The following is a 12,333-nucleotide window of genomic DNA, read 5'->3' on the forward strand; positions in this document are numbered from 1 at the left end:
AGCTCCATTACAAACCCACATACGCTTCCTAGCAGAACTTAGTGAAACCTCTCAGATTTGTAGAAAATTTTATTTGGTTTAAAGAAATCAGCATTTTCTGACAGATTGCTTTTCTTAAAAAAGAAAGGGGGGGAAAAAAAAAAAAGCCCATGTTGGTCATCTGTGTACTTTACAGTTGATTTGTGCAGTTAGCCAGATCTTCAAAGCGCAATGACATGATTTATTTTAGCATGTCCAGAGGTATTTTGGTACTCTTACTTAAGAAAATTAAAAGCATAATCACTTAGAGAAGAAAAAAAAAAAAAAACAACCCTCTGCTGTGTTTTTCCTTAATCAAATCTCAGGCAAGTGTTTTTTGTAAGTAAGTGATGTTCCTTTTTTGCCCTTTTTTTTTTTTTTTTTTTTTTTTTATTTTGCTTGTCCAGACAGGCTGACCTTTTAGCTTGGTTTCTAATTCAGTTACTGAAAAAAAAAGAGTGAGATAACTTGCCCTTGTGGTTACAGGATTAGTCAGCCACTTTCTAAGTCTCTAAAGGATTTTAAGGTTTGGACTTCTTGAAGTTCAGTGCTGCAGAATAACACTGACACAATTTGTCATTTCCTTTGTTTAGATTAAGTGTGTATGGTACTTGGGATGATTTTGGAAGTGAATAAGGTTATTCATACTCATAATTGATACTAAGAATAAAAAAGGAAATTTAATCTTGGAACACAGAAGATTAAAATTCATTGGTCTTTTTTAAAAAGCCTTTTTTTTATGACCCCTCATATCATTGAGTAGAGCTTTGGATGGGTTTTCTTCCTTAATATAATTTCTATACAATACTGAGGGTAATAACAGTATGCAGAGGTTATATGGATGTGCTGGCTCTCACACCAAAACTTTCCTGAGCCTTTTAGGGATTACAGTAAGGATTGATAACATGCAATTCTTGGCTGAGAGCGACTCGGGGATGCCAGCGTTATTGATGCAGGCTGCGGTGTTCCCGCAGTTGTGCAATCTCCTCTGCTCTGTGGGTAACTGCTCTGCATAATTGCTGCGTAGCCAGAGTAGTCAGGGAGATCTGTGTGTTTGCTATAATCCTCTGACATTTGTTTCTGTATTGGGAATTTTCTGACATCCTGCCGACAGCAAAGCTGCCCCCCGGCTCTTACAGGCTTGTGAGAAATGGGAGGAAAGCTTCCAAACTGTGAGGAGGGTGAGAAAGCAAAGATACCTCTTAGCTGGAGAAGGAGCAGTTGTGGGTCTAAAGCATGTACGTGTGCCTGTTCCGTAGTGGTCATGGGAACTGGGCACTGAAGGTATGCTCAGGAAGGTCCTTGCTGAGCCAGCAGGTTCACACGGTATGGCTGTAAATATACCCTCAAATAAAAGGTAGTTGAGTAATAGTATTATGGCAGTGCTTGCTATGGAAGAGACAAATCCTAAGCGTGGCGTGGGACTTAGTGCATACAACATATATACTTTCATTCTCATAGAGACCCTTTAGATCCCCTGGAATCGTAAAATCGAATAGGAGCGTAGGGTATATCGGAATGAGGGGTGACTGGGGGAGCGTGTGAGCGACTTCCCAGCAAGGAGCTCTCGGGTGATACGTGGCTCGGGCGACGAGACAAGGCGCAGGAGGAGCCACGGCTGGGGTGGGTCAGCCTGGGGGCACGCTGGGCTGGCAGCCGTGGGGCTTCCTGGCCGCGGGGCATGGCAGAGAGTTCCTCCAGACCGGAATCTGGGCTCAGCTTGAATCCCTGTGACAGCTTTACGCTGCTGCCATCCAAGTAATAGCCAGAAAGCCGGTATTGACAAAGCTTGGGCTTTTCGACCTGTCTCGTGCTAAAGGGGCAGCCTTTTGCCTCGGCAGGCGCTGGGGAGTGGGGTTCCATCAGCGAAGTGGTAGTGATGCCATGAGCGGAGGGGCAGCTTCCCCAGAAGCCCGTCAGGCTGTGGTCGTGTGGCAGCTTGAGAGAAGCCTCGCTAAGCTAGCGGGGTGCTGAGCTGAAAAGGGAGGTCTTGGCAGCGGTCCTTCCTGCAGATGCAGGACAGAGGGAAGTTTCCAGTTTAGATGTGATCTTCCCGTTATGTCTGGCAGGGAGCAGGACAGGAGGGAGGATATGGCACGTGTTGCCTTGCAGTAATTCTGTAGGAATAGCACAGATACGATGGCCTGGCATCACGCCCCTTTGTTGTAATCAAATAAGCCAAGCTACGTGGGAAGTAACTGGGATCCTCACTGGCGTTGTAGCAGTAAGATGCTTCACTTTCAGTAGCCATAAAACTCCAGATTTGTGAAAGTAAGGTAGAGCTAGCCCAAACATGTCGTCTGAGAAGGCCTGCGTCTCCCCTGATGTAACTCTCTATTAAAATACTTTTTCCATTTCACCTAGAGATCGAATGCTGAGGGGGTGTTTGTGTCTGTCTTTCCTCTACAAAACCCGTGTTGTGGCTGTACTCCCTTCACTGTTTCAGCTGCTGGACTTGCACCGGCTGAGGTTGCCTTGGCCTCCAGAGCATGTGCTGATCTAATTGAAACTTGAGTGTTATTTCTTTGTGGGAAGTCATCTGCTGTCCAGATAAGGTGGTCTGAAACAACTGTCTCCAGATATGCGCTGATGACAGATCCTGTTCACTTTCTTTGGGAAGTTCACTTTCTAGCGGCAGTGCTGTTTTGGGTTGTGCTGGGTGCTGCAGCCCATCGTGTGTTTTGCTAGCACATTGCCTAAATAATTAAGATGCATTAAAAGCAGAAGCTTGTGCTGCTGAGACTTATTTTTCAAATGCTTTGAAAGATTAATATCTGTATTTTTAATCTTGCATGAAATCCCACAGTGAGTGCATTTCATCCACTGCTTTCATAACAGTGAGGAACTTCACTGACATGCCAAAGCTAAAAGGGGGGGGGGAATCAAGATAATTCATGTTTGTGTAGGCACTGGGGTTTGTGCTGATTTACTGTAGCCCCTCTGTAGCATGACTCCTTGACAGATTTGTGAAGTTGTAGGGACCTGACAATCATGATGAAAAGTGGGCGGTAAGTGCCCGTAGGTTCCTAGATTCTCGTGTCCCTTGCATTGGACAGCTTACAGTGAATAAATAGTTAATGCTTGCTGGTACATTACATCGAAGCCTCCTTATGCTAGAAACATAAATGAGAACAAGGCACTTAATTTTTAGATCAGTGATTGAAAGTATGCCAAGTGGTATTGAGCCAGCATTTCAGGAAAAATGCTAAGGAAAAAAAATGGCATGCTATTCCAACACCAATTTATATCACCGTTTTCAAGACCTAAAGTCTGGAGCACTGCTTAGCATGAGAAATCACCCTCTACATTTAATTTTGGCCAGGGAAATTGAATGCTTTTTTTGCTGGTTTAAAAAAAGTGCATAGTACTATTCAGTAATCTGTTCTTTCAGAGCATATTTGATACGAGCATTTAATTGATACTGTGTTTAACCAGTCTTTCAAGTTACAGAAGGCTAATTCCAGAATAATCTCAGTTCTTACACTTGTCAGAGCTTACATTCATGGATCCTTGAGTTCTGACACCTCTCCCTAGCTCGTGGTCTTCTGTAGCACCCATGCACTCTGGCACGCTGCAGGCTGAATTACGCTGCGAGGTGGTTGCTACAAATAGTTGCAGCAAGTGGCATCCAATGGGTGATCGGCTTCCAAAAATAAAACCCTGCTTGAGGAGGTGATAGAAGAAAAGTTCAGAAGTTGAGGTGGATGTGCATCAAACGGATCTGCAGGATCCTGAGAGGAAGGATGAGTGTGCCCTTGGTTTTATCGGAAGGCAAGCATCTCGATAGCATTGCTGATAGCCACAGTCAAGTGAAGCAAGAGTTTAATTAGTCTCTTCTGCGAAGAGCCTCCCTTCCCAAAGGACGTCTGAACACTAATAGACTATTTGTAGGAATTCCTTTGTACTTATCTCTACTACATAGCCACTTCTGGTGACCAGTGTGATAATCAATAGCCTCCTGTGAGGGGCTCAGATGTGCTTCCATGCAAGTGTAGTCCCGGTTGGTTGTTTTCTTTATTTTTCTTTTTTTTTTTTTTTTCTCTCCAAAGTAGCCTGTTGCTACTGTAGTACAGTGGTAATATTTTTTGTTGTCTCTGGCAGCAAATTTCTATTTGACGTTTAGTGTAGCGTCAATAATTTGGTTTGGATAAAAACCCTTTTCAAATCATGTTTAGATTTTACCCGTCTAAATATGCACAAGTAAATGAGTTGTGCTCCCTTTTACTGTGATTCAGGATGTTTTGAGTTTCTGGGGGGGGTTTGATCACTGGGTGTGCAGTCAAGAACTGTTAGATTGCAGTGTAAAACCAGGCAGAAAAAGAAGATATAACAATAAAAGCAGTGCTAAATAGACAATTAATTTGTTTTTTTTTTTCCTTTAGTTCCCATCTAGCTCATATCTTTTCCACTAAGAATTTATTTCCCTGTGTAGCGTGGGAAGCTGCAATTTTATTACTTCTGTATTTTAGTCTTCAAACTCCCACTGCCCCTTATGAAGTGATAATTGCTAAAGCCAGTTTTTCTAAAGGCTATTTAAAGCTTAAAAGTTTGACATCAAGTTATGTTGAACAGTAAATGCCACCTGGAATATTTGGGTTAAAGGCAGACCGATCGCTGCAGCTCGGTGTTTCCTTCCTAAAAAGCCACGGGCTATTGGTGGTAAAGGTGGGATGATATTCAGAAAATACTCCGTGTGAGCATGTGGAAGAGAAGTGTTCAAACTCAGAGAAGTTATGGTAGAGGGGTATGACTGGAGGGCTAAGGAAGCAAAAAACAACTTCCGAATTTTATTCATAGGATTTGCTGTAGTATCAAGACTTGAAAATACCCTCCTTCTGCAAAACTATTCAAATACTTTTACCAGGAGGAAAATAACCCCATCTCGCCGATACCATATATATTCTGATCTTGTTCCAGAAGTCAGGGTCCATCTGCATGTTTAAAAGGTGATGGCAGAAGAGCTGCATCCCCTCCTTGGAGATGGAGGGTTTGTGTTTGGCACAAGCTTTAGAACTTCTAAGACAGTGTTTAAAACCAAAGCCCAGATAGCATGAAACGTTGCAAAGATGCAAAGAAAAGGCTTTGTGCTAAATCTAGGGATTAGATTCAGTGTCAGCAATTAAAAAGAAAGTTGCAGGAGGAACATGTTTTTCACTTGCCCCAAGATATCTTTTGATATCTGCAGCCAGTGAATTAGTGCTCTGCCGAAACTCTTTGTTGGGGGAAAAATGTGCGAAAGCTGCTGGGAAACAGCTCGTTTCCATTTGATGCTCATAATTCATGCAGCAAGAGGGTTTTGCTGGCAGTGTTTTTGGTAGAAGAGCAAATAAGAATGATAGCTGAAGTGACTTGGGGATTACCGGACGACATCGTATTTATGTCGGTAGTGCAGACTGGTCCCAGTCAGCGGTGACCTTGTGCTGCTGAAGGGCCGTTGAGGGACCGGAGGAGTACGCCAGGTCCCACACGAGTCAAACTACAGACCCGGCTGTAGGAAAACCAGGCATGGGTGCTCTTCAGCGTAAGGACTGCGGGTACCAAGAGAACTGAGATAAATCATCTGCATCGACTTCTAATTCAAAAAGTTTTCACTATTTGAGCTTTTTGTTTTTCTTGGGAACAGGGAAGGGGCTGAGCTAACTCTCTAGGCTGTGTGTTTTACAGTAGATCTTGTGTGAAGCGTAAATCCTCTATGGTCTGTTAAAAAATACCATGGTAGGTTTTTAGACTGCCTCTTGCTCAGGACAGAACTGCATAGGTATAAATTTCAGACCATGGTGCCCTTGAATATCGAACCTGTGGCTATGTCTAACACGTCTGCAGAGAGCTTTTATTTATTCTCCTTTTGCTGCTTAGATTCATTTACATTCTGTAGATATCATGTTGCAGTGACACTGTACCTGACTGAAACAAATGCAAGTGGTATTTTTTCCCCCTCTATTTTTAAAATGCTGATTTGAAAGGACGGTAACTCAGAAGCAGTTTGCTGAGGTGAACGTTGTTCAGCAGAGTAGTTACTGGCAAGTCCGTCTGCAATGCTGGCGAAGGGATGTCATGAATAGCTTACAAATCTCCTCCTTGAGGAAGAAGTTGTGTATCAAATGATCTGCTCCTGGTTTGTCCGTCATTACTACGTATGCATGGAAAGGCCGTAGGTTATGTCCTTCTGAAGGATCTAATTATGTATGTCCTTCTGAATTACATAGTAGAAAGCAGCAGCGTATTGAAACAAGGTGTTGCTGCCAGAGGTGTCTGTGGACACCGAACAGCGTGCGTGGCCGTGGGTGAGAGGCTTTCAGGTGAACGCTTGCACCCACCTCTGCCATTTGTCTTCACTTGGGTGTTTTTACAGAGTTAAGATCATTCTCAAAACCTTGACTAAACATACAACTGTTAATCACATGGTTAAAAATTAGCTTTTTGCACATACCACCTTGCTTGAACAATTTCGCTGTGCTGCCGCCTCTCCCTGTTGATAGATGTGTTTGACCAACCTTAGAACAAGTATTTTACATCAGTCTTTACATTTGAAATGAGATTCCTTCCTTTAAAAGTTTGTCTTAGCTATTTGATCACTGTGGACAAAAGAAGATAGCTTTTACAATGACACTTACGACTTCTTACAACAGAAGCATTGCTGAGGAGAAGTGAGGAGAGGAACGGGACTGAGCCCGTGGCTAAAACCCGCTCTAATTGCAGCTGTTCAGCGCTGAGATTTACCCTGAGTAACCGTCTGTCATGAGATGCTCTGTCCTTGTCCTTCTTTCCTTATTTTGCTTCTGGCGTTTCTCTAAGAGAATAATGTCAGTATCCCAGGAGTCTACCACTGCAGAGACAGATATGCTAGAGTTTAAAAACTGCATTTCTGGGAGAAAGTCTGTCTGTGGCATTGGCTCACAGTGAAATGCCACGCAGCAAAGTGAAGTGGGGGCCATCGCATTTTAAGCAGTTCTCTTCTTTTTTTTTTCTTTTAAAGATGCGTGCGCAAGTGGAAGGACAAGTGGAGTAGCAGCCCAGGTCCCAGGGCTGGTGGTGTCACGGGTGTGAAGCACGGTGGGAGCAGAGGGCTGGGTGTCCTGGGACTGCGTTGTCGCTGGGCTCTCGTTAGTCACTGGAAGCTTGTCACTCTCTCGTTGGCTCATCTGTGGGGAACAGTCATGTTTGGGACCTTTTACAAGTGTTGACCTTTGGCTTCTCTGCCCCTTTTAGGAGTAGCATGGCATTCACAGCCACGCTGACGTTATTCCAGATGAGAACTCTGTAATTAGTTCATCCTCATCAACGCACAGCATTGCACGCGGGCTGTGTTTCTGTGCTCTTTGATTTTTGCACTGCATTGACTTGCCTTTCTTCCTTCTCCCACCATCCCCATTCTGTTTAACCCATGATCTGTCTCCTGAAGTAGCTACTTTGTTCTGCATCACGCGTCTGCGCAGGTATCCCACTTCCCCATTTGTTCATATTAATATATATCTGTAGGCTTTTGCCCACTCCAGACTTAGCTGTGCTCTAAGCATCTTCCATGCTGTTAGCCATCTGTCCTGACAAACACAGTCCCAGGAATTGTCAAAGCCATTACGTCCCTTCACAAGCAGTCGCTTACAGTTAGCAGAAAGACTTTGCATGTCGGTATCCACAGGTGCTAGGTCATGTTCAAGGACATTAACAGGGCAGTTTTTTCTTCTCACTGCCACGTTCACGGGGTCTGGAGAGACCATCGCTGTAAATCTGCTCTGCCCTCTGCTCGGCCAACTCTGGAAATTTGTTTCTGGCTATAAGCAGCACGCAGCACTTCGGGAGGATGGTGGAGAAGGCTCAAAGGGCATCCATGGAAGATTGCAGCCCTAGGACAATTTCTGACATCTAATAGTTGGCTTAAGCAACCAGCGAGGTATTTCAGATCTGTTCCAAAACTCTCTTTTAGTAGTCTAGCACTGGGTGCTCTGGGAGAGGCGACAGCCGTTTGCTCTGAGATATAGTGTATGCTCAGTATATGTGTTCAGTACTTGAATTAATGTTTTCTTCTTTTTTGCATTTTTATTTGACTGTTCAATTCCCTGGACTGTGAGGAAGGGGAATGTTGAATAATTACCCACTCCGTAATAAATTAGTGTGGAAAGGCAACGGGTGCCATACATCAACTTAAACTGCTGTCTGGTAAAGTTGCATTAATGTGTATAAATAATGTATATCTTTGTGGAGGAAGTGCTTTGTCTTTCTAATGAACAGTTGCCTGATTGGAGAGGCCGAAAGACCGTATACCCTTGCAAGAAAGGATTTGTTTTGCGTGTGCCTGGATTATTGAAGTGGATTTGTGATCCTGTAACTGCAACTAGGAAATATCTTTAGCAGAATACACTGAAGAATTTCAAAAGACCTTGTGAGAAATCAGCTAGCAGATGACTTTGTGGTTTGGGGACTGGTATCTCTTCCACCTCAGGAAGAAGGATCAGGATTTCTGTATTTTAGTATTTACATACGTTTTAAGGACTGATGCAAACTATACCACTGCCATTAAACAGCCAGTAATTCAGTTGTTGCTTTATAACAGGCAGCAAGTGTTTCACTGTGCGTTGTGCTCCAGAAATGGCTTGAAGAATAACCACAATAGCCGACTAATTAACAGCTAAAGCAAGACAGCAAAATCACTTGCATTTAACTGAATTAAAGATATGTCACTTAATGATGACATTTGTTGAAAGTCTAAAAATTGACACTACTTTGTTCACAAAAAAAAAAAAAAACAAATTATGCTGTATCTTTTTCGTATCCAGAGCAGATGGTCAGGGAAAGCGGGGGGGGCAGATCGGTATTCCCGTCCTGCTGCAGTGGCTGTAAAGCAGTGTCTCCCGTGTGGTTCTGGGGTTCACTTGGTCTTGGATGGGAAAAGGACTGGTGCTTAGGCGAACATCTGAAGCACTTCCAGTGTTCGTATTTTTTAACATTATCCTAAAATCCTGTCTGTTCCACAGGTGGTAATATTATAATATTATGTAAAGGGTGTAGCTATGGCCAATCTAGACTGTCCCAGGCCACGCTTGGTATCTCTAATCACGGAATAAAACTTTTCTGTGCCAGTGCTCAGCAAATTGGCATGCACAAGACAGCCAATTAAACAAAGGGCAGGCAGATAGGGAATTCGGTGAAGGGAAGCTTGTCCAGACTAGCCTGACATCTTCACGTGTACAGTAAAATACAAATTGTACTTGCATATTATATCAGTATGAGGCTGACCCAAAGTGACCTCGTGTGCGTGTGTATGTTCTGGGATTTCTGGCTTATAGGAGTCTGAATTCCTCACCATGACTGAGGTTCAACCCGTTTGTACATAAATGTTGGGGGTTTTGTTATTGTTTTTTTTTTAAATGCAACTTTTGTCAATGATTTTTTTTTTCCTGTTCCCTTCTGTCTCCTTTTGTCACTTAGCAGAAGGAAGTTTAGTTGCAAGGAAAGAGGAGGGGGAGAGAACTTCGCTTCTGTTCCATCTCAATGCAGTATTTCTCTTCTAAGCCTGCAAAGCGAAGCGTTAGAAAAACAATTCAGTGGGGGAAACATTTCACTGGTTGTTTTATACACTCACGCTGTCTCTAAACAGAGCATGTAGTGTATCTGTAAAATGAGCAGAAGCAGCCCAGCATCCTGAGGCTCACGCCAGTCTCACTGAGAGCAGCAGTCTGGAGCAGAACTCTTCCACCATCTCCTACTGGAAGATGTGTTGTGACCATCAGATGGGCAGCGAAATCCCTGCAGATGTGTGGATGGTGGCTGTACTGATGCCAATGTCTGTTCTTTTGTCTCCCTGCTAGCTAAAGACTTGGAGTGTGGATGAACTTCAGAGGAGGCTCTCGGCCCTGGACCCCATGATGGAGCAGGAGATTGAAGAAATCCGCCAGAAGTACCAGTCAAAGCGGCAGCCGATCCTCGATGCCATTGAAGCCAAGAAGCGGCGGCAGCAGAACTTCTGAGCCGCTGGTAGAATATTCTTCCATCCTCAAACAATCAGTTCCTTGCTTTTATGACTACTAAACGTAATGATTTCTATTGAAATACGCTAGTAAGATAGAGGGCAATACTTCTGCTCATTTATTTTTCCATAGCACCTTTGTAAACTCAGGAATGCCATTAAGTGGAAAATCCTGATGGTATGTTTTAATGTTAGACATATATTTAAAACATTATTCCGAAGGAGTTTTGTTACTGTTTTTAGGGGAATTGTTTTTAAATCAGAGGAGCGGATAGAAATAGGCTAATGAAAGTTGGCTTACTCTCTTTTCAGTTGAACTTTCAGTAGTCCATTTTGTTTTAAGTTAATATGGATTGTGGTATTTAACGGCTGCATCTTTTGTGGTTTTTGTTTTTCTTTGAGAATGCACAGACACAATTTCAAGCTGTTAATTGTATCTTTCTACTGTTAAGGTACTGGTAAGTTTTAGGTCACTGCAGAGAGCAGGTGAGAACATGTGCAAACTGTTCCAGCCTTTTGAAAGAAACTTAAATCTCATTTTTTAAAAAGCCTGTAACAAGCCTCATGCCTTACACTATGTGCTTTAAGCAAGTGTGGTTTCTTCAAGACCTCAGTTTTGTCCTTTTTTTGTGTACTTTACAAATGAATACGAGTAGATAAAGCGTGTTGTGCCTCCATCAGAAATTACATTCTGCAATTTAAAATCCACACCGACTTAAAACCAAAAGCCAATCGATGATCCGATTCCCCTTCGTCTGTCTCCTTGGAAATGTCCTTCAGGGAGACCCTGCTGACAGCGGAGTACAGGAAAAGGAAAGTGTGTTCGAATGGGTGGAAGCTGTGTAAACCTCTCTCAGGAATTAGGTACTTCTGCTGTGTCTGAGAGGACTTAAAATATTTCACGAACTGTGGAGATTTTTATAGGCTTCATTTCAGATGTACATCTTTAGATGCTTGAATAAAAACTTAATTTCACGATCCTTCACATTTCTGCAAGGTTTAGCACATCAGAAAAGTTGAACTGAAAGTAAAGACTTTGTTGAATTAGCAAAGATGTGCATTTATGGTGGTGGAGCGAAGGCGGAGTTGATCTGGATGAGAAGACAATTACTGATGTCCCAGTGGAAGAGATTCAGTCTCTCCCAGTCCCTCTGGATGCTCTTGTGTTCTTTCTTTAAATTTCCCTGCTGTCCCTGCCCAATATAGCTCAATCAACGAAAATGCCCCAGCGTGTACAATCGCTGTGAGGGTGGTGCAATGAACTCCCGCTGGTAGGGTGGAGAGTAAAACAGAAGCAGCGAAGAAGCGAGCCCGGTGTGCAGAGCAGAGACCGAGTGATGCCTCTGCCCCATGGGTTGTAACAGCAGAGTTACGTAGTTTTAGATTTATCTAGCATATGATGAAATATTTGGACAGAGCAAGTATTTCTACCGATTTATTATTGTTTTGCTCTGATAGAGGGAACAGTTTCCATGTCATTCTCTGAAATAGACCTCGGTACATCACCTAGATAATTAACTAAATAGCAGTGTCTCCTGAATCAAATGCTGCTAGAGAAGTGAAGTGTTCATTTCACGCCTCCGGAGGCTCTTTTTCCCCCCCTTGGAGCAGACTCTTGGCTACTGTTACCAGGTATACTCCTGCTGTGAAAGGAACCAAGCCATTTTTACCCCCTCTGCAGATCTGGTTGCATCAGTTTGTCTCAGTTTGATACGCAGTGCGAACACAGCTGTTCCGGAGATGGGCAAAGCAGCAGTCCCTGAGGGACGAGGGAGGCGGGGAGCAGTGTATGCAGGGTGCCGAAATAAGAGTATATCCTGGGATAACCGGCTATTTGATAGCCTCAAGTATTGGGAAAGTTTTGAATTAGGAAAACCAAGTAATTCAAAGCTCTATTGCTGTTAATGGACTAAAATCCCTTAGTCCGGACTCTCTGATGAGGTCCGGTGAAGTGCTGTGTGAACATCAGGGCTCATGCAGTGCTCATCTGAAATCTGTGCAATACGTTTTGCCCTAAACGTGTGGTTATTATGAGCAATATTCGCAAGCGTCCTTTGCATCAAAGAAACTCCCGCAACTTAGGAGGGAGTTCTCTGGTCAGGCGTTGATCTTGTGTTAGTCACTGGGATGGATCTGGCCCAACACCTCTGGTGTGACAGACGTGTGGATATGCGGTAAATGGTGCACTGCTTGCGTGCGGCGTGGATCAAGCAGATTCTGCTGGGAGTAGTTTTACCTCTGCACTGTGTATGTAGGTAACTTTCTAGTGATCGGAGGGCATTAGAAACGCCAAGTTTTAGGTGAAACACCACAAGGTGGTGTCTATTTACGGAATATGCAACCTGTGACTG

General features: G+C 43.5%; 1 protein-coding gene across 1 annotated transcript in view; it reads left to right on the forward strand.

Annotated features, from left to right (window-relative positions):
- Nucleotides 1-9,983, forward strand: part of STK4 (serine/threonine kinase 4) — a 46,635-nt gene extending 36,652 nt beyond the window's left edge. Inside the window, exon 11 of the mRNA XM_009890872.1 lies at nucleotides 9,825-9,983. Within this exon, the coding sequence (XP_009889174.1) occupies nucleotides 9,825-9,983 (159 nt within the window). The remainder of the gene's footprint in view (nucleotides 1-9,824) is intronic.
- Nucleotides 9,984-12,333: the final 2,350 nt, after the last annotated feature.

Source organism: Charadrius vociferus, unplaced genomic scaffold, assembly GCF_000708025.1.
Source record: "Charadrius vociferus isolate BGI_N301 unplaced genomic scaffold, ASM70802v2 scaffold280, whole genome shotgun sequence".
NCBI lineage: Eukaryota > Metazoa > Chordata > Aves > Charadriiformes > Charadriidae > Charadrius > Charadrius vociferus.